At 41.7% G+C, this 27,289-nt stretch overlaps 1 protein-coding gene across 1 annotated transcript in view; it reads right to left on the bottom strand.

The window, feature by feature from the left end:
• armh4 (armadillo like helical domain containing 4) overlaps positions 1-24,959 on the bottom strand; it is a 41,218-nt gene extending 16,259 nt beyond the window's left edge. Inside the window, exons 1-5 of the mRNA XM_007893428.2 lie at positions 24,861-24,959; positions 19,717-21,027; positions 11,435-11,689; positions 10,541-10,828; positions 3,737-3,982 (exon numbers count right to left, since the gene is read on the bottom strand). Coding sequence (XP_007891619.1) covers positions 3,737-3,982; positions 10,541-10,828; positions 11,435-11,689; positions 19,717-20,977 — 2,050 coding nt within the window. The 5' untranslated portion in view covers positions 20,978-21,027; positions 24,861-24,959. The remainder of the gene's footprint in view (positions 1-3,736; positions 3,983-10,540; positions 10,829-11,434; positions 11,690-19,716; positions 21,028-24,860) is intronic.
• Between the last annotated feature and the right edge of the window lie 2,330 nt (positions 24,960-27,289).

The raw sequence follows: 27,289 nt of genomic DNA, 5'->3' as shown, positions 1-27,289 counted from the left end.
ATAGTCCATGATCTAATGATGGCCACACAAATGAAATTTGTTGTTGTTCAAACACATGCTTTTTTTTAACTAACCTTCAATCAAAAGAATTATAGTTGGTTCTGTAATTGGTTGCATTGGTTAATTGCATAATCAATAAGATCTATAATGCATGCATGGTTAGCCAATGGGCTAATAGCTCAACCCACATTTCAGATCCCGATAAGAGCTTGGGTTCAGTCATTAGACCATAATTATTTTACGCCATGTTATTACGTGAGCGGAAAGGAACACACTTCATTTGGCACCAAATAATAATAATACTTGCATTTGATAGAGCGCCTTATCACATTATTGAGGCATCTCAAAGCACTTCACAGAATATATTGTTAAGTGGATTGACTGTACCTATCAGACCTGTGCACACAGGAAGGTGGGAGCCCCAGTGATGTCCTCAAGAATACTTCACTGTGCAGGCAAGCAGCATGTCCACACAGTGGTGTGTTGATCTCGCTCATCTTTACAACACTAAATGTCCATGTCAGCATTTTTCTTAATGCAATTGTGTAGTATAAGGTTTTGTAATGTGTGCACTCTGGGACGCATGTTTCCATCAGACAGTTTCATGGTGGTCGACAGCAACAGGATTGTGAAATGTTCTTCGCAGCACAGTGAAAATCAATTGGATTTACTTGTACCAGTAGATGGAGCCTGAGAAAAACTGAGTGCAAATATGAGTGATATACTTGCATTTGGGACATTGCTGTGCGCAAATTGGCTCCTGTGTTCATCTGCAAAATACACAGTCACACCACTTTACAGTGTATTCTGTAAAGTGCTTTGAGACATAGCAATGACATGAGGCACTCTTATCAGTTGCAATGGTTATTATGTTATTATTAGACAGAGGTTCACACTTTCCCTTGGCATTGGGTCAACTACCATGTAATGTATAAGCATCTAAAACAATTACTTATTTTTTTATCAGTAATGATTTTTTTTCCAACATCCCATAACTATTTAAAGACACTTGCATTTGATATAGCGTCTATAACATTGAAACATTTCAGTAATTATCGTTAAGTGCAGTGACTGTGTATTTTTAGGCAAACCCAGCAGCCAATTTGCCCACAGAAATGTCTCACAAACAACTAGGAGGTGACTGATCAGTTTCTAACCATCAATACACATTTTCTTTTCAAAGTCAGGCATTGTGGAATTTGTAATCCATTTCATCATAGCCAGCTAGCCTGTATTGCAATTATGACTCTACAATAACAGATTTACTACGTAAGTTGAAACAATTTCTGCTTCAGAAATAATAAGAATAATCCTTGCATTCGATACCATGGCTTTCAGTTGGAAGGATGTCTCATAGTGCCTCACAGGATATAATGGAAAATGTAGAGACTGGTTATTTTTGTAGGTGAAAGGAAGAGAGTAAGTTAGTTTTGCGTGTAGTTCATATTGTATTTGGTGCTTGAAAGGTTAATAGGTGTATCTACATCTACAGTTCTTTTAATCCTTATGACCCAGGTGACTCCTCATTTAGATCAATGTCTTGTAATTCACACTGAGATATTGGTTAGCCTCTGTGACTTCCATCCCTCCAAGCAAAGATGTGCACCCCATGAAAGGTTGCAACCTTGACCCGGATTCACTGAGTGAGATCCTTATCAATGGAGGTGGACACTTTGGGAGCAACGGTAAAACTGCAAACTGTTTCCAGTTACGTGAGCTTCTTATTTGAGCTGATTACAAATGGAAGATCAATGCCATTTAATCAATGCAATTTCCAGGACTGCATCTGTTCAAACTGGTTACTGTGACAAATCCCCAGTTACAATTGAAGGCAATACTTCCACATGGTCCACCGATCTCATGCACCCTCTATGCTATTTTGGGTCACATCTTGCTGAAATCACATCTGCTTTTCCCAATGTAGTGAGTTCGCAGTTTCCAGCTGGGCTGTCAGGCACGATTATGTCTCACAGAAAGAGAGATAGAGAGGGAGGGAGCGAGTGAGCTTACAGAGAGCAGGGCTGCTTACACTGTAGACAATGTCGAAAGCAGATTCCAACTTTTTTTAAAAAATCCCATAAGTTTATAATTAAAAGTTTATAGAGTCAATGGACCACTTTTTTTTATTATTGGTGAGCAAGGTTAGGCCTTTAACCGAATTAGACCGAATACGTTCCACGTAGAGAATGAAGGTTGACTCTTCAGACAAGCCCCAACCCCCAAAACGTCTTCGAGGCCCTAAGTTGACAAGGGACAATGTGGACTTGAACCATGTCTCCCTGACCACCCGAGCAAATCAAGTAACCAGACAGGTGTTTTTTGACTCTAGTTGGAGATTTCTCAGCATCTACTGTATTTAGTTGTATGCAGAGTACTGGATATGGAGCTCTCCTCACCAACCCCATAAAGCCATAGAAATTTACAGTAGGGAAGTAGCCCTTTCTTCATCTACAGATCCACTGTCAGATACACTGTTTACGGCAAAATCCTAATGAAATTCTTTGAGGCATTTCAGTGACGTGATAAGGTGTTATATCAAATGCGAGGGTTATTTTATTATATTCAACCTTTCATGCATATGTGGGCTCTTTGAAAGCAATTTATTCAATAGTACTCTATTCAATCCTATTATACACCTTTTCTCTGTACCCCATCCCGGTGAGAGTTGTATCCGAGAAGGAATTTGACATTGCTAACAAGTCCCACCCATCTGGTGCAAACTGGCAACTGAGAGAAACAAATTACGCTCTCTGCCTCAAAAAATGTAGCTGTTCAATGTCGGGCAGTTGCTAACCTTTCAATTATCCAAAGCTGAATTCTTCCTATGTACACCTTTCCCTCTGCACTCTCACAGGTAATTATCAGGCAGTGTAACAGAGGAGATAGAAAATAATAGTCCCAGGGACGGCAAAGGTGCCTGTGCCATTTCGATTCACATTGCTCCATGAACCCAATCTATCCAAGATGCATTCATCAGGAAGGTTTATAACAGCAAGGTATAAACTGGTGCAAAAAGGAAAAAAGATGAGAGACTTCAATCCCTTACGGCTGTGCTTTTCCATTTAAATAGTCCACAAGTGCCAGCATCAGTTTGTCACACATTGTACAGTAGTTTCCTATTCAATTGCCACCTTTTTTTTTAATAGGTTCCCAATGACTCAAACTGACTTCCTTGCCCAATCTTCCTCCTCTGGGATCCATCCTTCCGCCACAGAAAATATTCAATCCTGGCATTTATCATGTCAATACCTTAAGACCTACCTCTTCGATGGCGCCTACAGTCACCTCCACCTTCCCCTTCTCCCTTGGTCAGCTACCAAATGCGCCAGGCTGACACCCAACAACAACATCAACTTGCATATATATAGTGCCCCTCATGCAGGGTAGCATCCCAGAGCGCTCGACAGTGGTCGAGCTTTACGCCGAGCCAGGGGGAGGTGAATGTAAGCACAGTCGAAGAGGAAGGTTTCCAGCACGACCTGAAGATGGGGAAGGAGGGGGCAAGGCGGAGGGATAGAGGAAGAGTGTTCCAAAGTTTCAGGGCATGGTGGCTAAGGGAGTGGAGGGCACAAGGGACAAGCAGGTCAAGTTGCCCAACAAGTTGCAGGAAACTCCCGTGACAGCACGACCGTTCTGATGGTTTTTGATGTTCAAGCGTTGCAGGAGTAGCAGCAACCTTTCAGAGTGAAGGCAGTTAAAAGAGAGCGAGTACAAAGAGGAAAGGCTTTATTCTTACCCAGATTCTTTGTACCTTGGTCGTGCTGACTCCACTCAAAGGAGTCCGGAAGCTGGTATGACATCTCTACCACTTTTGTGAAGTTCTTGGCATCTGTTATGGGCCCGCCAGGCGTGATGTACAGTTGGGAGGGCACCTCAGTGTCATAATCCACATTGTCTTCATCCGAATCTGAATCCTCGTCTTCTTCCTCTTCCTCTTCCTCATCCTCATCTTCATCATCTTCATCTTCATCATCTTCTTCTTCTGCAGAATTATGAGAAGATTTTAACCAATGAGTAAAGTCAGCACAAAATACCAATTTATATTTTATAACAAATACAGCTCTTTTCTCATCAGGACATCTCAAAGTGCTTCACAGTGTGGATGGGTATCCGAACAGAGCGTAGGCTTGGGGAGGAAGATGACCGAAAGCACCAACAAGGATGTATGTTTTAAGACATGCCTTATACGTAAGAAAAGGAATGCTTTAGTGCAGCAACTCATTTAAATAAAACAACCAGGCATAAATTACATTAAAAAGCACTGAAGTCTGGCTAGCAGCCCATCGTATTTGCGTTATCTAATTTTTTGCCTTGAAAAATGCTTCTAAGAAGCTTCCCACAGCAGTTTAATTAATGAACAAGCTGCCCATGGAACAGATCCATTATCTATAAAGCAGAATAATGCACCATTCAAGCAACCATTAAACCCCTTTTTAAAACACTTTTTTCTACCTAATTAACTCTTAACTAATTTAATTTAATGCAGCACGCAAAGAAAGTGCATTACTAAAGTCAGTCGGATAGGATTTGGGTGGCATTCATGTGGCTGATCAAAACTCATTTTACGTGAGATAGTAGATCAGGGATTCAACATTCGTTTATGATACATACACCGTACACCTGATAAAAGTTGGTTACTCACTTCAAGGCTGTTTGTGGGATACTGCTTTGTACAAATTGGCAGCTGCATTCATCTACAAAATATACAGCCAGTACACTTTATACTGGAATCCTGTGAAGCACTTTGAGACATTTGACGATATAATAAGGCGCTATATAGTTGAATGGCGGATCCCTTTCTGGGTGTAGTAATTCCTCCCCCTAAAAACATTGGTCACTCAATCCACGACTGTTTGTGGGACACTGCTGTGGACAATTGATTGCCGTGTTTTGCCCACAAAATGCAGTCAATCCACTTTCAAATTCAAGGATTATTATTAAATGAGATGCAAGGATTATGTAATTATAAAAATAGTACTAATTTTCAGACTACATCAGTTGTTTATACTTTTACTGGTTTTGTTTGCCTCCACCAGTATCACCATCGGATTCTGCTGACACCTTTAATAGTTTTTGAATGTAAAACTCCCTATTGCTATAACCATTGTTGTTCTATTTATTTCATTCCTCTCCATTTCCCCAATGAGGGAGAGCCAACGCCGACCACTACAACAATTTTACACCGCACTTATACCGCACCTTTCACGTCAGGAGAACGTCTCAAAGTGTTTTAGAAAGGTAGTTCGAGAGCCTGAATTGGTTGGTAGACAAGAGGGGAGGTGGCTGAAGTTGCGATCAAAGCGATGGGTCCTTAGATGGGACCGAATGGAACGCTCTTTAGAAGAGAATGCTCTTTAAGAGCCAGCACAGACACAAAAAAAAAGCGTCAAAGCAGAACTGTGTAACAATTGCATTTCTGTCCAGCTGACAGCCAGCAAGAGCCTTTCCAACAAGGAATGGATGGCTTCCATTTTAGATACAGCTAAACTGGAGGCATTCCTTTACAGCCAATGGGAGAGCGCAGACCAATTTATTCAGACTCAACGTATTTGACTGTTGCCCGGTGATAGAGAAAGAGGAGAGTAGCATTTTCTTTCAATAGAGGGAGTGGGCGCATGGCAGGCAGCCAGGAAAAAGTGGAGATAGTGCCATGGCCGAGAAGGGTCTGTACAACTAGAGGGTGGCAGCAAAATATAGTATTAAAAAAAAGGCAAAATATGGCAGATGCTGGAAATCTGAAATAAAAAAACATAAGTTACTGGGAACAAGTAGCAGGTCAGGCAGCATCTATGGAGAGAGGAAAATGAGTTAACGTTTCAGGTCGATAACCTTTCATCAGAACAAAAAGGAAGTAGTTTGCCTTCTATCCTTTCCTGGCCTTTCTGTGATTCCTCGTCTTTTCAGATATTCGGTGGACTAATCAGGAGGGCCTTGGTCTTATTGATGGAGAAAGTTTGCTCTCATTCAGGACTTCAGACATTTTGTCAGGACAGCAGTGGTCCTAGAGTCAAGGGTGGAAGCAGACAGATAGAACAATTTTGTTGGGGGGGATTGTTGACCAGAAGAACACTGCTTTCTCTTTTTCGAATCGTGGCTTACACGTCCACCTGAACAGTCACGAGGCGGGACCTCAGTTTAACGTCTCATCTGAAGAATGCGAGTATCACAGAGTGAAATGATGGGAATACAGAAAATCCTTTGTTAATTTGCATTTCAAGCAAATGGCAGCACTACAGCCCCCACGATTCTTAAATTGTGGTGCGGATGGCGGGAGATCACGTAAAGATTGATTCATGTTCTGTGAAGCTCTATGATAATTTGCAGTCTATCACAGATTAGCTGAACAGCATTTCACGTATGCTGCACAATAGAAAATATAAGCATATTAGGCTGTTGAGACAAGCATTCAAGTATTTCAATTTTGTAGCTGAGTTTGCAGTAGCTTGCAAATTTTCTCTCGTTCCCCCCTTCCCCTTATATTTCAATCCTTTTTCAAATTTCGCAATTGGAAGGGATTAGAGCTCTATCTCTCTTAGGCTGTGCAATAAAATTGCCAAGTTGCCTTTTAAAAAAATTACACAACCTGTGATCCTCAGGATGTGCTGTCAGTGCCATACGTGACAAATGTTAAATTGAAAAGGACTAGATGTTTTTTATCAGTTACAAGAAGAACTGAAGAAATATCAAAATGTGCTCTATTTAGAGGTTTTGTGACCTTCAGTACTTTGTGATCTACACTGTGCGATATCTGTTGAATGTCCTTGAACAGGAACACATAGAAAAAAATACTAATTATGATATGTGGGCTATTCTTTATAAATACATTTCATGAAAGTTTTTGATAAAGATTCACAAGATATCCTGTGAAGCACTTTGGGACGTCCTCTGCACGTGAAAGTCGTGGAGTCCTACAGCTCCATGGTTAGAGCACACACCTTGCAAGCGAGAGACCTGGGTTTGATTCCCGGTAGGGCGAAACCTTGGGCAAGTTTTCTTACTCCACACGCACAATAATAATCCCTCAAGAAAAAAAACAATAATAATTTGGTCACTTCAATCCACAACTGTTTGTGGGACGCTGCTGTGTGCAATTGGCTGCCGAGTTTTAACAACAAGAACTTGGATTTATATAACGCCCTCCATGCCGGACGGCGTTTCAGAGCACTTCACAGTAACGGATCCCGGGGCCGAACCAGGGAGAGGGGAAGGAAGGTGACCAAAGGCGCGATCGAAAAGAAAGGTCTTCAGCCGAGACCTGAAAATAGGAAGAGAAGAGGCGAGGCGAAGGGAGTGAGGAAGGGAGTTCCAGAGCCTCAGGGCATAGTGCCTGAAGGCACGGCCGCCAAGTGTGGAGCGGAGGACTCGGGGGACGAGGAGGAGGCCAGACCCGGTGGAACGAAGGCAACCGGCATTATTTTAAGGAGAGAGGAGGTCAGAGAGGTAGGGAGTGCAGAAGAGTGGAGGGATTTGAAGACAAGAGTGAGGATCTTGAAGTCCCACAAACAGTTGTGGATTGAGTGACCAAATTTTAGATGGGAGGGATTATTCACTCACAAATATACAGCCAATTTACTTTACAGTATATTGTGTGAAGCGCTTTGAGACGTCTAGAAGACATGAAAAGCACTATATCAAATGCAAGGATTATTATTATTATTAAAGCTATACCAAATGTGAGGATTTATTTATTATTTATCATGCTGCAAAGGCAAGTTTTTATGTTGCTACGTTTCTTGATAAACAAATTTTGAAACAAGGAATCCTTCCATCGAAAACAAATTAAACTTCATAATAATAACATAGGTCACACATATATAAAAATGTTACAACCCTTCCTCGTGAAATTTTCACCTACATTTCTGCTCTGTGGATCATTCTGTTTGATTTTCACGTGGGCGTTGTATAAATATTTAACTATAGAATTCAACTTCATTTTTTGAAGCAAGGAATATGCTATGAATGACTTTACTTTGTTAAGCTAATCACATGCTCAGCCATCCAAGCCTTCAGCAATTCCCTTGCATCCACTACCCATACCGTGATTTTGCTGCTCGTTTCTGTTGCATTCAATCTACTGTCCAGACCCTCTCTCCTCAGTAAATGTGCAGGTGCTTTTTTCTTCAAAGAACCTTGACAACAGACAACAACAACAACTTGCATTTATATAGCCCCCCCCCCACACACACACCCAGGGTAACGTCCCAGAGTGCTTGACAGTGGCAGAGCAATGTACAATGTATCCAAGACAAGCAGATAACTGTCTGTCCAGCGCCTTGGGACGTCCTCCCGAGGTAAAAGGCGCTATACAAATGAAATTTTGTTGTTGTACTCAGAGGGTAACTCATTGGGTAATGAATGACTGGAACAGGTTTGCCAGGAAAGGTAGCAGAGGACAGGACACTCATTTAAAAAGCAGCTTGACACTGTGATGGGAAGGGTACAGTAGAGTGGGTGTTCTGGAAGGTTGAGATCAGATGGGAAAGACCAATTTTTTTTATAATTGGGGAGGTATTATCAAGACATCTCTCTTGTGGTTTTGGTCAACATTGCCCCCCCACCCCCGCCCCTTTCGGCTCACCCCCAAGCTCGGGCCCCCAAAGTGTCAAGCACTTCGTGAGACATCTTCACGATGTGAAAGGCACCGTATAAATGCAAATAGCTTTGCATTGTAAGGTCAAGATGAATTTATACACCGTCAACCACACTTTTGTATTTCCAGATAGACGCATCATACACTCGTACTTGTATTTGGAATATTTGAGTGCTTTTTGAATCACTCAGATCCAGTAATATTTTGTGAAGTTAATGCGCTTTTAAAGCTTATAATTGTTGACAACCGTTCAGCCCAAATCATTATTCTATTTAGAACAGTTATGGTTCATTGACATCAAAAGCCTTTGGGGTAAATTATTTGGGGCCCCTTCAAACACATTAACTAATTATACATCATATCCTATAAATTAACATAGAACATGTCAGAATTTTTCATTACTTTAATGTTCTTTTTCTCAACTGAGTTCCTCCTCACCCACTCCTCACACCCACTCTTTACAGTTGAGCGGGTGGGGTGGGTACCTTGCTTCTCATACAACCAACAGCGCTTTTCTTGGCTGGTTGGGCATGAGGAGACTTTTAAACAAGACTAAATGAAATTCCTACAATTTTCGCTAAAATTGTCTTGCTGGAGTAAAAAGTGTCTTAGACATAGAAAGCAGAAAGTGACGATAAATGGAGGAGAAAAATGCTCTGTCTGCTCAAGGCAGTAAGTAAGGGAGTTTCTGAGCTATAATAAGCAACGATTAGACACGGTAGTTCTTAAGGCTCGAAAGAAAATGACTCAGAGGGGATCTACAGAGGCATAAGGATAAAATTCTAAATGGTAAATGCAGATCAATGCACCAATGGGCTGAATTCTTCCCACTGCCAGTTCTCTCTTCCCAATCGCCACCCAAATAACTGCACCAGAACCAGAGGTAGGTGTGTGTATGTGGAGGGGATGGGTTAAGGCTGGGAGCAAAGTTCCCTGTTATTTCAACATATTTCCCGGCCTCTGCTACTGTTATTTCAGCATCAGACAATTCAGATTGTTCTCAAGGTTCCTTCCTGTGTGCAAAGCATATGAATTGACCACAATTCTTCATAAGTTCTGTGCATTTGCAGATGAAAAGTCAGATGCCCTTTAGAGATGCTGGAAAGTCAACTATTTTTCCATAGGATTACATAGACAGTTCAGCACGGAAACAGGCTATTTGGCCCAGCTTGTCCGTGCCAGTATGTATTCTCCACATGAGCCTCCACCTATCCTAATTCCCTCTCCCCTTCAATACCCTTCTATTGCATTTTCTCGCTCGTGTGTGAGGGATATACATTTTGTCCCATCTCTATTTAATTCAAATGCATAAAATGTTGATTTCACCGAACAGCAAAGGCAGCTCAGAAGTTGCCAATGATGTTTATAATAATCCTCATCATGTCCAGCCCCAACATAATCAAAATACCTGATTCGACATAACAATATAACTAAACATATCCACTGGATAATTTGTAAACACTTCAATGTTGATGTAAAGACCAACTAGTATCAATATCAACCGGGAAAAGTAACATCAAAAAATAACATCACAAAAATCAGGGACTCACAAGCACATACAGACAATAATCTGTAACAAACCAGATATTATTATAAACTAGCTTGTACATACAGTACTATTGATGTGGCAGTCCCAAGTAATTATAACCTAAGAAACAAGGAACTAATGATCACGAAACGTATCGATCTACAAATTGAATGCCAACAAATTTAGTCACTCACCGCACGACTGTTTGTGGGACATCGCTGTGCGCAATTGGTTGCCGCGTTTCACCACAAAATACACCGTCAATCCACTTTACAATATATCCTGTGAAGCGCTTTGAGACTTCTCAATGACATGATAAGGTGCTATATAACATGTATTATTATTATTATTAAAATCGGTTAACAAAATCGTTCACACACACACATACACACACACACACTGAGCAAAGCTCACAGTCATACCTTCTGAGTCTGCCGTCTCCAAAGTGTAAGCTGGTGGCTCTGGGTGCTGCATAGATGGGGCTGTGGTCGCTGCTAAAGATGCCCACGTGCTTTCCCTTAGCACAGGTGACAGCGTAGAAGGTTTTGTCATGAGCACTTCTGGTGTTTCTGGAGTTATCGTAGGGCTCATCCGTGTGGCTGTTAGGATTGTTTTGGGGCTTGCTGCTTCCTCCACAGTGGAGGGGTGTACGTCATTTCCAACCGGGACTGCTGGTCCATGCTCGGAGAAAGCAGTCGAGACGGTCATTGCTGAGAAAAACAGTTTTACAAAATAACATACAACAACAACAACTTGCATTTATATAGCGCCATTCCCGCGGTTGCGCCCCAGAACACTTAAATACTTCAGTCTCCCCCACTGACGCAGCAAGCAATAAGTACTAATGTGGAACTGCAACCAAGGGGTGAGCTTAACAGCAAGAACAACAAATTACACTTGTATAGTGCCCTTCACATCAAAAAGATGTTCCAGGGCACTGTCCCAGCTCCTCCGTTAACTTCAATGGAACTTCAGCCAAGACCAGAGAAAGTCTTCCTTGTGGGAGAGCTACAATAACTCACCTACTGGATTTCTTATACTGTACTGACCCTGTCTGTCTGTCAGTCTGTCTGTCCATTCATTCATTCATTTAGAAAACATCTTGGAATTTATTTTGTGATATTCCCAAACAAACTGTGGTGTAAAACTAGATATGAACACAGTGCAAGCAGAATGTTTTTTGCTAGGCCTATTATTCAATATTTAACTTGTGTGTTCAAATAAATAAATTTCAATCATACCACATCTTCAGTTTTTGCAGTATAACATTTTGCTTGTTGGTGTTACTTTCAAGAGTACAAAGCGTACACATCTACCTTCTGATCCAAGCTCCTCGGGCGCACTTGATGGTGGCACTGTGCTCCTTGCAGATGGTGTATTTGTTGTCAGCAGCACGAGCATTGGATCTGTAACCTCAGACATCTCGTTGGCTTTTAGTGATGTGACTTGTCTTGCTGGGTTTCCAGCTGTCATTTCCTCGGTCATCTTTGCAGTTCCTGGCTTAGCGGTGGGTAGCATCATCTCAGTGGGTATTGCAGAGGGTCTCTCTTTTGTGGGCATCGCATTATTTGCTGCTCGAAAAGAAGATCAACATTTAAATTTGAACATAATGAGACATTCAGAATTTCCCCCTTGCCCACCCCCTCACGGAACAACCTGACATCATAGAGTTTGTGAAATCAAAACTTAAGAACATGAGAGATTGACAACAAGCAAAATCAGTATCTGAAAGTGCTTGAGAAGAAGATGAGATATTGGGGAGAAATTCCATCCGGGTCTAGATTTCATTCTCCTGATGTAACATTTCAGAACTTCCAGAAGTTAGCGAATTGTTGAAGTCTTAACTTTGAAGTCGGTTTTCTGTAGTTCTTTCAAAACAATTTACATAAAACCAGTATAAGTCTAGACTGTACTAATAATCCTTGCATTTCATATAGAAACTTATCACGTCATTGAAACTTCTCAAAGCACTTCACGGAATATACGAATTCTCGAATTCAAGATCCTCATCCTCATTGCTCCCTCGAACCTCTCCGACCTACTATCCCCCTACCTACCTGCCCGTACCCTCCGTTCCTCTGGCTCCGGTCTGCTCCACATCCCCCGCCCCAACCGCCCTACCATCGGTGGCCGGGCCTTCAGCCTCTCAGCCCCGAGGCTCTGGAACTCTATCCCCCAGTGCCTTCGCCGCCTCCTCCCTTTCCTCCTTCAAGGCCGGTCTCAAGACCTTTCTCTTTGACCGAGCCTTCAGCTCCCCTCTCGACTCTCTACCCCCTCCTCGCTCCCTCCCTTCCCTCCCCTCACCCTGACCATTTCCCCCCTGCTCGGGTCCTGACCCAACTGTACAGCGCCTTGGGACGTCCTCCCGACGTGAAAGGCGCTCAATAAATGGAATCTTGTTGTTGTTGTATACTGTAAAGTGCATGGAGTGTATATTTTATGAGCTCAAAGTCCTGACGTGAGACTTGAACCCGTGGCCTTCTGACTGAGATTCGAAAGTGCTATCAACTGAGTTAAGCCGTGGTGAATGTGAAGGTTGGTAAGTTTCAGTTCTAAAGGAGGGTAACATACAAAACTTTACTATGTGTTTCTCTTTCCCTTTATCTGCTGTGCATTTCCAACATGTTTTCTTTTGGTGTTTAGATTCCCTGCACTCATAGTCTTTCTTCTAATCTCTGCAGTCAAAATATATTGACCCTTATGTGACAAAGAGGAGATGGAACACAGGGGTGAACTACAAATAGAATTGTCAAATGATCTAACCAAGGAAAAGGTAGAAGATAACATAACCTGAGAACAACCCAAGAACTACAAACACAAGCGAAGACAGCAGAATTACTATTCCAGCAGCAGCAGCAGCATAACAAAGAACCATAATAATCCTTGCATTTGATACAGCTCCTTATTACATTGTCAAGGCATCTCAAGGCTCTTCACTAATGATATACTGTTAAGTATAGTGACTGTGAGTAGCTTGTGGATGAACACAGCAATATCCCACAAACAGTCATGGAGTGAATGATCAATTTTATTTGGAATTGTTGGTTAGGACCCCAGGAAAAACTCTGTTCTCTTTTTGAACAGTACCAAGGGATCTTTAACATCCACTAAACAGGCAGACGGAACCTGGGATTAATGTCTCGTTCAAAGCACAGCACTGCATTGGAGTGTCAGGATAGACTATACGGTAAATTAAACATTCCCCTCACACTACACTAATGTAAAGAGGCAGTGACTCCCACTCTGCAAATGCTAAATGGGCTGTAACAAGTATAAAAAGCAGTCAATCTTAGGCTGGCACATAGTTTGACTCTCATTCTTCACAAAATACTCCAAACCTCAGCAGGAAGGAAAATTGCAGACAGAGCAGTAACCAAATTGGAAACATATATGTGGACTGCAACAAAATGGATATGCCAAATTACACCGGATTAAAAAGTAACTGCACTGTGCAATGTACTGCAGCACAATCTGAAAACTAGAGAGAAACAAAGTTGCAGCCTCTACCCTTCCACATCTGTGGGATCAGTGAACATGTACCAGAATCAACGAAGAATGCAGAACCTTGTACACTCTCAGCAAATGCCATCAGCGTGATTCGGTTGGTAGCACTCTCGCTTCTGAATCAGAATGGTTGTGGGTTCAAGCCCCACGTCAGGACTTGGGACTCACAAACACTAGACATTCCAGTGCAGTGCTTGGGGAACGCTTGGGGAACTGAGGTGTCACCTTCCTGTTCTGGTAGAAGTTAAAAGATCCCACGTTGTTATTGAAAAAGAGATTTCCCCCAGTGCCCTGGCCATCAATCTCCCAAACAGAAATTGACCATTCACTTCAGGTTGCTTTGTTTGACACTGCTGTGTGCAAATTTTGTGCTTACAAAACAGTCATTATACTATATTGTAAATCCTGTGAAGCGTTTTGAGATGTCCTACGAATGGGAAAGGAGTTATATCAAATGTAAGGATTATTATAATTATAAGGACCAAAGGCATTTAGCAAACAGGACAGGAAAGTAATAATAGGTCAACTAAATGGAGAAATTAATTTTCTAGACTCAAACTGAGAGTTAAGCTTGCTGCTGTGTTATCTAGGGCTGGACTCAAGGGCAATTGAGCAAATGATGAGCTAAGAGTAGTTAACAAACCTAGAAGTGTGCACAAAACAGGGCAACATAACAGAGGAAAATAATTAATGCAATGTTGAAGAAATGCATCTATATCCCAGACGTATCAATAACAAAAGACCCAGCGGCAAGTAGATATGGCAAGTGCAATGAGACTGCAAAACAAGAATGAGTCAAACACCTCATGATAAAAATAGAAAACAAATTTACAATTTCTCCGTGTTACAGCAAGCCGTAAATTCACAGCTACTAAGAATGAGATCACACAGCGACAAACTCTTGAGTCTTAAATCCAACATGTCGAATTTGAACACAGCTGAGAAGAAACCGAAATAGCAGCCTGAGCCATCTTGGAGCTATGCAGCTTTTAACAGCACTGACTGCATTTGAGGACCATTAAGATAGATGACTTGCCCAAGTGCATAAATGTTAAAATGGCCAAAGCCAAAAGCATTGACTTCACAGCAGCTTAGAGGTTAATGGGTTGCATTTAACTGGTCAATAATTGCATCCTTGGACCAAATTAAAAGTGTTTTGAAATAACACCCAATGTGTTCTAATACCCATGAACAAACAGGGGCAACAATTCCATTCAGTATAATATGCAGTGATTTCTGCCATGATTTTGGCCATGGTATTATATCCACTGATATACACACTGCTGTATAATGGGAAATCACATTAGTGGACCACAGCGAAGATGATGTGTATAACTCTGAATGGAATTTTCCCCGAACAGTGACCGCTATTCTATTGTCTTTTTAAGAACTGTGGAAAATTGGCTTCCAACTTAAGAGAACACGTAAGATTTTTGGAGGGTAAACTACCATAAGTAATTGGCTGCCGCGCTCTGCCCAAAAAATATATAGTCAATTCACTTTACAGTGTATTCTGTGAAGCACTTTGAGACGTCTCAATGACGTAATATGGCTCTGTATCAAATGCAATGATTATTATTATTAAGAGTAAATTTAATGAAAATACAGCCAAGAGATTAAATTTTGAAACAACAGATTAAGGGCCAAGATTTTAAAAATAAAAAAAATTAAGCTCATACTGGAACTGAATGTGTTATTTTTCAAAAAAAAAGCAAGATTTTCACTGGTAAACGTAGATCAGAATTAGACAGATGGTAAGTCTGCTTCAAACCTCTTTGCCATCAAAAACTTGTGCTTGAAGGCTCCTGATTTACTGCTCACAACACACTTCCTTTGTGGTTAGTGCATTAATATATCCACTGCATCTCTGATAATGGTTCCATTCAACATCATACCCTGGATCTCTGCTGATCTGATGTTATTATCCTCGTAAAGCCTATCCAATATCTGTTAAACACCTCAAATCCCAAGAACTTCAGAATATTGTAACCCTAAGTCTCTCTGTTATCAGTCTTAAATGGATTTCTGATCATGTTTCATTGATATTGATTAGCTCCAACATTGATGGCGGTTCATCTAGGTTTACATGTACACAAGAATCTACACATGTAATGGATCAGGAGAGAATAAAGCATTACATACAATGAGTTCGCATAGATAGGCTTATTCACTAAGTAGTAGGCCAGTTGTATGAGCTATCCCTTGCTGTCTAAGCATCGTTACCATTACTAGGAATTGATAGTAGTTTACACATTAGCGTTCAATGACACATTGTCAATCAGAATTGAGCATACACTTGCAACACACTGGTATTTAGGAAGAGAGACTCGATGTTTCAGCTTGTTAGAATGTGCTGTAGTGCAGTGTGATTCACACCCACGATGCCTTATGTGGTGTGCTCTCAGTTTCGCTTTGGTCATCACAAGGCACTGAGCGAAAGTGAGAGGCTTTTTTTGGCTTGAGGGAGACATTCCTTACAGCAGCTGCCACCTGCGTTTTGATTTTAAATTTCCTGTCTGCCTATTCAGGTGTCAGGATGTTAAAGATCTTGTGGTACTTATTCGAAAAGCAAGGCAGTTTCTCCCGGTGTCCTGGCCAACAATCCTCCAGACAAAGTTGGTTGTTCACTTCACGGCTGTTTGTGGGACATCACGGTGCACAAGTTGGCTGCCGTTTTGCCTACAAATTCACAGTCACTACACTTTCAGTAGTTTGCAGTAATTACTGTTCAATTACACTAATTCCTGTAAAACGCTTTGAGATGTCTCAAGGATGTGATAAGCCGGTGTATCAAATGAAAGAAGTATTATTATTATTATTACAGCCATCATGTGACTTCTTGATTAAATAGGCCACAAAGGAGAAGATTCTGGCTGTAAAATAAAGATTCCAACAGTGGCCCTATAACCTTATGAGATAGATTTATAGCTACTGGTAGCAAGCAGACATTTAAAACTTGTGCCAGCAACAATAAATCAATCGTAAGACATTAATTATAAATGATTCAACAGGACAGCTTTTCAGGTAGTCAGCTGAAAGGTAGAATAAAGACTGTTTTAATGGGTCTGAAAACTTTGTTCAGAAACACGCGCCATAAATAATTGCTTTTAGTGGGCTTTGGAAAAGAGGTGGAAACTGACATGGAATTGTTGGAGAGAAATTCCGCCTGGGTCTACACTTATTCTATTAAAGTAGCATTTGAAAGTTTCAGAGAGTTTTGCACTCTGCAAATTGTTTTTAACATTGTCATCTTCTGCAGTTTTTAAAAGAGACCTTCAGAAAAAATTAAGGCTGTATTCAACAATTTGTCAAATTTTGGAAACTGAAATGCTACATAAATAGAATTGAGTCTAGACCCAAAGGGAATTTCTTTCCTTTTGTGTACAAATCAAGTCACTTCATTGCCGTTTTGGGACACTGCTGTGTAAAGAGCCTTTCATGTCAGGAGGACATCGGAAAGCGCTGTAGTGACTGTGTATTGTTAGGACTGTGATGAAGTGCTCATGAAAATAAGGCAATCCTTATTGGGAGTAATAGAGTTCCAGAAGATGCGGGCAGAAAGGTTGAAGGCCAGAGCACCTATGGTGGATCAGGCAGGGCGGGTGACATGGAAACAACAGCAATTATTTACACAGAAGATAGTCAACACCCAGAACAGAGGCCAGGTTGCTAGAGTCATTTAAGGAGCAGCTTAATGTTGTAATGGCATAATGGTAGAGTTTGTATTCTGGAGGGATGAATTCAAATGGAGACAAGTGCCTCTCTGGTGATCTTCAATTTATTTTCCCCAATTAGTGGAGTCCTGTAGCTCAGTGATTAGAGCACTCGCTTCACAAGCGAGAGACCTGGGGTGAAATGTTGGGCAAGTTTCGTTATTCCACATGACTCTGTTTACCTAGCAGTAAGTAGGAACCCAGTTGTTAGTCGATTGGTGGATCGCTTTTCCTGGGATAATAATTCCTTTAAAAAAAATCGGTTCCTCAATCCACTACTATTTGTGGGACACTGCTGTGCACAATTGGCTGTCGTGTTTCGCCCACAAAATATACAGTCAATTATTTTTACAGTATATTCTGTGAAGCGCTTCGGTTCATCTCGAAGACATGATAAGGCACTATATCAAAAGCAAGTATCATTATTATTATCACTTTAATTATGTGGATGTGCAAAGCCAATTTATGCAAACTCTAGATGAACGTATCAGAGGGATGAAGATAAACTAAAGAAGCTACAATTTAGGAATCAAGTTCAGGATAATTGTATTATTATGGAATGTAGTTGGCACAATAATTACTGATTCAGTCAAACATTCAGAGGGAAATTGGATTGGCATGGATTTGAGAGCAGAACCAGAACATTGGAGGGAGGAAAAGCAGAACTTCTCCAGGGACTAAATAAATCAGGTAGAGTTCAGTCTGGATTAAACAATCTGTACATGATTTATAGAAGGAACGGGCTTGAAGGGATCAATAGTCTTTTCTCATTCCTACAGAGAATATAGGAGGAATTACTTCACGCAGAGAGGGTAGTGAGATTGTGAAACTCGCTGCCTGAAGTGGTGGTTGAATCAGATAGAGTAGATGCATTCAAGAGGAAGCTAGACCTTTACATGTGGAGCAGGAATAGAAGGGTATGGGAGGGAGTAAAGGAATGGTTAAAGACTCATGTGGAGTATAAACACCAGCACAGACTGGTTGGGTCGAGGGGCCTGTTTCTGTATTGTACACTCTATGTAAGTCTTTTTCTATATTGTGAATCAAATGAGAATTTGTTGCTAAAAGAACTGAATCCCAGTGGTGAGGTAAGTCTCATTATGTTACTCACTCTTTTCTGCAAATTAATTACTGTGAAGGGTTGGATTTTCCACTGTTCCACTGTTCACATCAGAACAATTTGTCTTCAGTTATTCATATCAGCAAAAGTGTCAAGACATTTCTTTTTATATATAACAGAACACAACTTTATTACGAGATGAATGATTCAGTGTTCCTTTGCAAAATCTTCACTCCATTCACTAGCAGGACTTAAACTTTATTATTTAAAGGAAACCTCTTTGTGTTATCTTCCAGTCAGAAATGATAACGTAACTACATACTTAGCTTCTCACCTGAACGGGCAGTTGGTTTAACGGATATATGAGGTGTGTCACATCAAAAAATTATGTGCTGCACTGAAGTGTGTCAACCAAGACTCCCAGCATATGTGATGTTACATTGAAATACAAAGTTGCTTCAAAACGGAACTAGATAAGTTCTGAGATATATTGAAAGGAATTAAGAGTTATTGGATGATGAAATGAATGTATCAAATGGATCTTGTGGGAAGTTGGATGGGTAAGTTAGATAAGCCAATAATCTACCCGGTCTGAAACAGTTACTATTGTAACAGGCCTTCCTGTTGCTACTAACAGTGGGAATCTGCCGAGGATGGCCCAGGGTTTTCAACCTATTGGTTTACCAGTTCTGAGAGCCTGTGGGGAAGGCTGAGTGGGGGAGAGGAAACTTGTGTGCAGACGAGCAGATCAGAAGGTAGCACAGTGCCTCTCTACTGACTGGGAGGCAACCCCCTCATCCCAGGAAATGGTCTCCAAACTGCTTACGTTTTTAGTGACCTAGGCGATTTCCTTGGATGAGGGTTTGCCTCCCAGTGATTGATAAGGTGCCCAGGGGATTTAACGCAAATTTCTGCACAGGAAACGCTCTCTTTTCGCCTTGACAAAGGAATGCTGTGTGGAGTTGCTCTCCACTGGCTCTGTTTTTGCATGCTTTCTCAATTAAAATTTGGAGTTTGTCAGAAGGCGATGTCAGACAATGGTGAACCAGTAATTTTACCCCACCATACCAGCATATATATTACGCTGTTACTCCAGTATTATGTAGAGTCTATGGTACAGAGAGATATGTTAGAATGTGTTATAATGTATTTAATAGATGGGTTTCTGTGAGGTTGAACTAGCGCTGAAGAGACACGCTTGACTGTTCTGAAATAATCGCAAGGCAAATCCTCAACCCAGAACCTAAAGTCCCAGTGGGTATCATGATCCTAGTTGGAATAATACCTTGCTGCACAGTTGCCAATTAAAGAATATTTGTACCTTCTGAGACTGATTTGTCAGGGAGAAGTGTTGTTGGCATTGCAGGTCTCATACCAGAAGTCCCTGTTCTTCCTATTAGCCTTGCTGACCAACCCTTGTGTTGTTTCTTAGTGGTTCCACTCATAGCCCTTGAGTTGGTTACTTGCATTGGATGGACTGTTTTCAACATGGTTTCTATAGGTAATGTAGTCCCTGTAGAGTCTGATGAGACCTGGGCTGGGTTGATAGTCAACTTGATCTCTGTTGTAACTCTGGGTGTTGAGGTAACCTGGAAGGTTTTGGGTGCCTTGCTGTCTGTAACTGCATTTGCTGTTGTGGCCATGATTTCGTTCATGTCTTTGTCTGAATTTCCGCTGATTGTCTTCCAGGCGAGGTAATTGCTTTCTGGTTCACTTGTTATTGCTGCTGTCACTTCATTGTTCCTCAGACTCTCTGAATTTGTAGTGGTGAATTCTGAGCCGTCCGACATTTCAGACTTCATTACAGAAACAGTTTTGTGTGCGGTGCTTACAGTGAGCACCGTCTTGCTGGTCAGAGGTAAAGCAGTAGTGTCATGGCTATTCAGCATCCCAAAGCTTTCTGTGCTTGAGTCAGTAATCCAAGTGGTCTCCAAACTACTTAGGTTTTTAGTGACCTGGCTGAATGCAGTTGAAGCTGTGACTTGATACGACATGTTTTCCTTAATCTTGACTGGTTCTTCGGCTGTCGATGTGCTGTCGTTGGCTGTAACACTGTGTAGCTGCAGTGATCCTAATGTTGGAAAAGCAGTGGGACTAAGTGAACCACTCTCCTTGGCGTGATCAGAAGAGGAGCTTGTAGTTAAGGTGGTTATCAAATCTTTCGGTTTGGGCTGCAAATCTTCACTCAAATCCTTATTGTTCGCACTGACATTGAATGGTTTCTGAGATGGCAGCAGTGTGGTGGGCAATACAACATTGAGGTTGATTGTAGTCAGTAAACTTTTATCTCCTGTCTTATCGGTTTGCTGCTTTGCTTCTTCCTGACCAATGCCAGGACTTACTGATGGAGTTGGCGTTCCTAATGAGGGGTCAGGAATCTCTCTCGATTCTTCATATGCTTCTGTGGCATTGCTCATACGGTCACTGTTCTGAGTTTGGTTTGCCAGCACCTCCAGCTGAGCCGTAGCAACTACAAATGTTTGTAAGCTCCTTTTTTGGTCCCTGGGAATGGGAGAGCCTATCAGGCTGGGTAAGCAGATGGTGAAGATAAGCACACACGTGTGAAACTCCACCAATCTCATCGTGGACCAGGTTGAGTGCGAAGATCAAAAAAATACACCTGGGGAGAAATCTGAAACAAAATTTACAAACACTGTTGCTGATTTAAAAATGCCACATGACAGAGATAGAATAGTAATACAGCATTAATATAATGTAAAACGAAGCCTTCAATGCAGCAAAACATATTGCTTCAAGCAATCATTTTATGTCTCCCAGCTGCCATATTGTGATGTGTATCCATTCAGCAAACACTGGCCTGTTTCGCCTGCCCTGCTCGACCTGTGGGCAAAACGCAGCCGCCAATTGGCACAGCAATGTCCCACAAACAGTTGTAGTACAGTATATATAAATATTGGTATAGTGCATAGTATTGTGCATAGTCATGGATTGAGTGACCAAATTATTTATTTTTTTGAAGGGATTATTACCCCTGGAAAGCAATCCTCCAATCAACTAATAAGCAGGTTCTTACTTACTCCTAGGTAAACAGAGGCACGTGGAGTAACTAAACTTGCCTTAGGTTTCACTTGGGAGGCAAGTGCTTTTACTGGTTCTAACCAATATGCTACAGAACACCTGTAGTTTCAATAAATGGTAATTTATGAAGGAATGTTCAAATCAGGATTATTGTTAAATTAAATATTCTATCTAATGAATAAGGAATCATTGCAAGTCTGGATTTGGATCGTGATAATTCTTTAAGCAGTGTTTATTCAGACTTTACTGTATAGCCATAATAATGCTAAAAGCTTAATCCTCTCACTTTCCCTCTGTGTTGAATGAATTAAGACTCTGTTTCAATGAACTTGCACAGGTGAAAGATTTTTTTAATTACAAATATGGCCTATCTAAGCAAAAACCCACTCATAAACTGAAAGATGTGAGGAATAAAATTCCTCTTATTGCTAGCAGTAAGGGCTTTGAAGATGTGTAAGTTTTTTGGTTATAATTGCACATGGTCAAAGACTTTGCTTGTCCTTTACTAAGCTTTTTCTCACATTTTGTTCCGACTTTTTGCTTATATATCCATTTTTCATTGATCATCCCAGTCACCTTGGGGAAATGAATCATCCAAAGCCCTAAGGTAGTCCTTGCTCGACAAGCATTACCCCAACCCACACTCTGGGGTCCCAAGGATAGGCTCTTGCCAACCTGCACCTAATACTTTCGGAATTAGGGAAGCAGGATGTGTCCCTCAGGGAGATAGTGTGCATTTCATGCCAACATCTACCACTGGAATTTCCACTTGTAGGTGGGATGCATGGAATTCTCAGTTTGGTTTGGATGCATGGTGATGGGTTTCCACATGTCAGACACCCAGCTGGGCTCCCAAAATATCACCCAACGCAGGTCTTGAACTCACAGCCTTCTTACTCAGAGACGAGAGTACTACCAACTGTGTCAGGCTGACACTTGAAAGGAAAGGAAAAACTGGAGAGTGAATACCCCTGCCAGACAATGTGAATCTTCCACCAGGTAGTTCAGCATTATTATGAACAGAAGCTTAGGAGCAGTTAGCCAATGCCATTCAAAGCAATTGCTTGGAGACTCTCTTGAGTGGCCTAGGGTGACTCCAATTTTCCTCACTGTTCCTTTGGGAATATTCGTCGCTTCTGCTAAGTGCCTCCTGAAGGCACGAATGAGGTCAGGAAACTTGTTGTTAGCACTCTTGTTTCTGAGTGAGAAGGCTGTGGGTTCAATAATAACAATCCTTGCATTTGATATAACCCCCTATCATGCCGTTGAGACGTCTCAAAGTGCTTCACAATATATATTGTAAAGTGGATTGACTGTGTATTTTATAGGCAAAATTTGGCAACCAATTGCGTACAGCAGTGTCCCACAAACAGTCGTAGATTGAGTGACCAATTTCTTGGGGGTAGAGGGAGGGATTATTCGACCATTGATTGCTCGACCGAAAAGCGATCCAGCAGTTAACTAACAAATGGGTTCCTACTTAACTGCTAGCTAAACAGAGGTGTGTGGAGTAAGGAAACTTGCCTAAGGTTTCTCCCCTACCCAGGAATCAAACCCAGGTCCTCTCACTTATGAGGCAAGCGCGCTAACCACTAACTAAGGGACTCCATGTGGGGATTTTGATTGCACAGTTTAGGCAGACTGTTCAATACGGTTATTGAAAAGCAGAAGGGCACCACAGAAACACTGTTTTATCATATCAGTTTTCAGAGTTTCTCACGCAGTCGTTTCCTAACCTCATCTGTGCCTTCGAGAGCCTCTCGTCAGAAGCATTCCCACAGAAACGACCATTCCCACAGGATTGGAAAGGAAATTGGAGTCACTCTAGGTGACTCAAGAGAGTCTCCAATCAATTCGTTTGTATGGGCTTGGCGAAGTCTAGAAACTAGGAAGATACAGTACAGAGAGCAGGTTACCCATCATAAGGTACAAAGCAAGGCTGCTGTGAAAAATCAACAAACATATTGCAGTAAACACTGCAATTTTTACTTGCAAAAGCTATCAACTATTCAATTCTCTTTCATAATAGGAAAGAAAATATTGGTACGGACTGAAAAGCAGTTTCAATATCTCGAAAGAGGTAAGGGTGAAATTAAAATGATCTCTTGTGGGCAATGCATTATAATATTTGAAAGAGAACTGTAAAACCCTGTCTTGGAAATTCTATAATTTCATGTTATTTTGTGCAGGAGAGGAAGTTTTTTTAGGTATAATAATAATTAAACAAGGAAAATTCCATTTAAATTCTGGTAATGTCTCCAGTAATTCACACAATTGTTAGTCGATTGACGGATTCCTTTCAGCGGGTAATAAAACCTGCAATAAATAAATATATAATTTGGTCACTCAACCCATGACTGTTTGTGGGACACCACTGTGCGCAATTGGATGCTGTGTTTTGCCCACAACATATACAAATCAATTCACTTAACAGTATATTCTATGAAACGTTTCGAGGGGTCTCAACGACGTGATAAGGCGTTACATCAAATGCAAGGATTACTCGTATAATTATTATTATTATTCCAATGGGGAATGAGATTTGGAGGGCTGTAATACTAAAGCAGCCAGCAGTTTGGGAAGTGTGTCGAGGAGGAAAGAAAAGAGTACATGGGGCTGCTGATCAATTTTCTCGGTGAGGCCACTGCATTTGACACATGTATTAGGGGCAAAGCGATGGTGTCTGCTGTAAACATGGCACACAGCATGAACAGTTTGCAACATACAGACTGAAAGGCACATCGCCCTGGGGACCAGCTGCTAAATGCAATCTGTATACACGTATACGTACATATATATATACATATATAGGCATAACATGTAAGTCTGGATGTTTTTGAAAGTAATTCCTGCTTTAATCTAATTACTGGCGGAATAAAAAAAAACAATTCACCGACGCTTCTTTTGGGTGTGATGAGAAAGGAGGTTTGCATTTTCTTTAAGTGATTGTAAGCTTTTGTTGGTGAGAACAATAAGATAAGATCAGTGAGTGAGTGAATCAGTGAGTGAGTGAGTGAGTGCCCTTCGGATTGCGGTTTGGTCAACACGCACAGATAAACAGATGGATGGATAGATATATTAAATAAATACGCCTTTCATCCTCTCGGATTCAAGAGCCATTGTTTTAATGGGTGTGTGTGTGTGGGGGGGGGGGGGGTCGGGGTGTGGGGTGTGGGAGGGGGGGGGGGGGGTACGGGACGAAAACCCCTCTTTATTTTCAGAAAGCAATACCGATGCAATCCAGCGATCTGGTGAGGGTTTGTCTGATTGCATTCATTTCTTTCCTGTGATGCAGAGAGAGAAAGATACACACAGATGCACACACACACACACACACACAGACAGACAGACACACACACACAGACAGACACACAGACAGACAGACACACACACACTGATGTAATTAACAACTAAATCGAGACTCACCAATTGCAAGCAGCTCAACTCGTACGATTTCACTTACATCTGGATCCCATCGATGGTTGGGAGAGGGTGATGGTGATGGTTGTGGTGCTGGTGGTGGTGGTGGGGGGGTGGTGTTGGTGGGAGAAATCCTGATGCAAAAGCTGCTGCTTTTTTTTTAACACTCGCCTTTGCTCTGGTGTGCTGGTGCTATGGATTGGATAACTAACCCCGTCGACTATCCATCGAGGAATAGATGGCCGGGGGTTGGAGCAGTGAGTTAGTTGCACCGCCCCAGTCAGTCCCCACAATCAGAGGCGCTCAGTGCGCAACCACAGCGTGAGTGGCAAGCAGCAGCCAAGCCAAGGGGCTCTGGGTTCATTCTCGCCTTTCTTCAGAGAAAACATTGAGGGTTGGAGGGGAGGTGTGTGTGTGTGGGTGGGTGTTAAATAAATCACCCCAATGCAACCGGGAAATAATACCGTTAATGGTAATAATCCATGCATTTGATGTATATAGCCGCCTCTTACCACCGCGACGTCCAGACGTCTCCCAAGCGCTTCACGGAATACGTTGTAAAGCGGATCGGTTGACTGTGTGTTTTGTGGACGAAATGCGGCGGCAAGTCGCTCACTGCAGTACGCCACAAGCAGTTGTGGATTGAGTTACCAATTTTTTTTAAGGGATTATTACCCCCGGAAAGCGATCCGCCAATCGACTACCAACTGGGTTCCTACATGCTGCTAGGTAAACAGAGGCGTGTGATAGGTATAAAAGGCATCTGGAGTAAGGAAACTTGCCTAAGGTTTCGCACCGTCAGGTCAATAACTACAGGAATAGGCTCTATTTGAGAGATTGTTGTGCAAAAATTTGCCTGCTGCATTTTTTGCCTACAAAATACAGTCACTACACTTTGCAGTAAATCCTGTGAAGCTGGTTGAAGCATTCTCTGCCCCCCTCACATGTGAAACACACTATATCAAAACAATAGTTGAACACAATCTTAATATGTAAGATTCTAGCTGGCTCAGCAAGTTATCAGACAGCAATTTAATCAAGCATCAGGAACAATTAGAATTAAGCTCAATCGGTTCGCTAACATCAGCAGAAAGCCAATGACTTAAACCCTGCCAATTGTTTATTCTTTATAATAGTCTCAGCCAATAAGCTTCCGGATGGATTGAATGTTCACCAAATGACTGCTTGTGGATCCTTGCTACTGCATTTGCCAGCGAAAACAGTCACTACACTTGACAGTAATCACTTGTGAAACGCTTTGAGACATTTTAAAGAATGAGGCGCTGTAAAAACAAAAGTTTTTATAATTGCAGTGCCACATTGATGCACTGTCAGAGATATCATGCTTTGGATAAAATGTTAAACTACAGTCTCTTCTGCCTGCCCGTATGGACATTATAGATCCTGTGGCACTATTCAAAAAGAGAAGGGGCTTTCTCCCACTGACCCAGGCAACATTCCTGCAAAGTAAATTGGTAATTCACCTTCTTTGTGTTTTGTGGGATATTGTTGTGAGCAAATTAGCTCCTGCTTTCACCTACAAATAGTCACTACACTTAATCACTGAATCACTGTATTGATGTTGAAATTCCACAGAGAAGTGGTAAATCACAAATAAGGAAGGAGTTCTAGTGGTTGGGAGGTGGAAAGTTCGGGCACCAATGGTGTTGTAGGCGGTCGGATGTACAGCAGGCCTGAGTTAGCAGAGCAGAGGGAGCAAGCAGAAGAATGGGGTTGGAGAAAGGAACAAAGAATAGGAAAGTGCTAAGGTGTGAAGGTGAGTGTGAGAACCTTGAAGTCAATCCATTTGGGAGTTAAAAAGCCGGTGGAGCCTATTGAGGACTGGGGCAATGGGCATGCAGTTTTGTGTACATGAGAATGCAGATGGCCAGTGGTTTGGATCAGATGGAGCTTATGAATGGTACAACAAGGCAGACTGATGGAAAAGTCTATTTGAGAGATAACAAAGGCGTGAATGAGGGGTTTCTGCAGCATTTGGTTTCAACAGTGGTAGTGAACTGTTTGGAATAAATGTTAATTTTAAAAAACTTCAATAAATTTGGAGACAGATCAATCTGTTGCTCTGCCACACGTTGACTTTTTCTGCCTCTAGACTGTTAACAGTCTACTGCCAACAGTAACATCGGAGAAAAGTATTCAATATTTTCCAGAGAATGTTGCATAGCTCAGCCTCCTTGTAAAGCTGGTTTGCATTCAGTATTGGCATTGGATCAGTTGCACAACACAGGAAAAGCTGCTTACAGACCAGCTCTTTGCAGCAGTCCAACTCACTTGCTGTGAAGTCAGGAGACAGCAATCCTGAATTTAACATGGAGGCAAACTCTAGTACAGTACCACGGGCTGGAGAGAGCCATAGCGACATATTGAAGGGATCATAGATGAGCAAGCTGATATCCCACAATTGGTTCATGATA

The sequence above is a fragment of the Callorhinchus milii genome, unplaced genomic scaffold (genome assembly GCF_018977255.1).
Source record: "Callorhinchus milii isolate IMCB2004 unplaced genomic scaffold, IMCB_Cmil_1.0 Scaffold9, whole genome shotgun sequence".
Classification (NCBI taxonomy): Eukaryota; Metazoa; Chordata; class Chondrichthyes; order Chimaeriformes; family Callorhinchidae; genus Callorhinchus; species Callorhinchus milii.
Note: the sequence above shows the minus strand (reverse complement) of the source record. Positions and strands in the feature narration are given on the sequence as shown.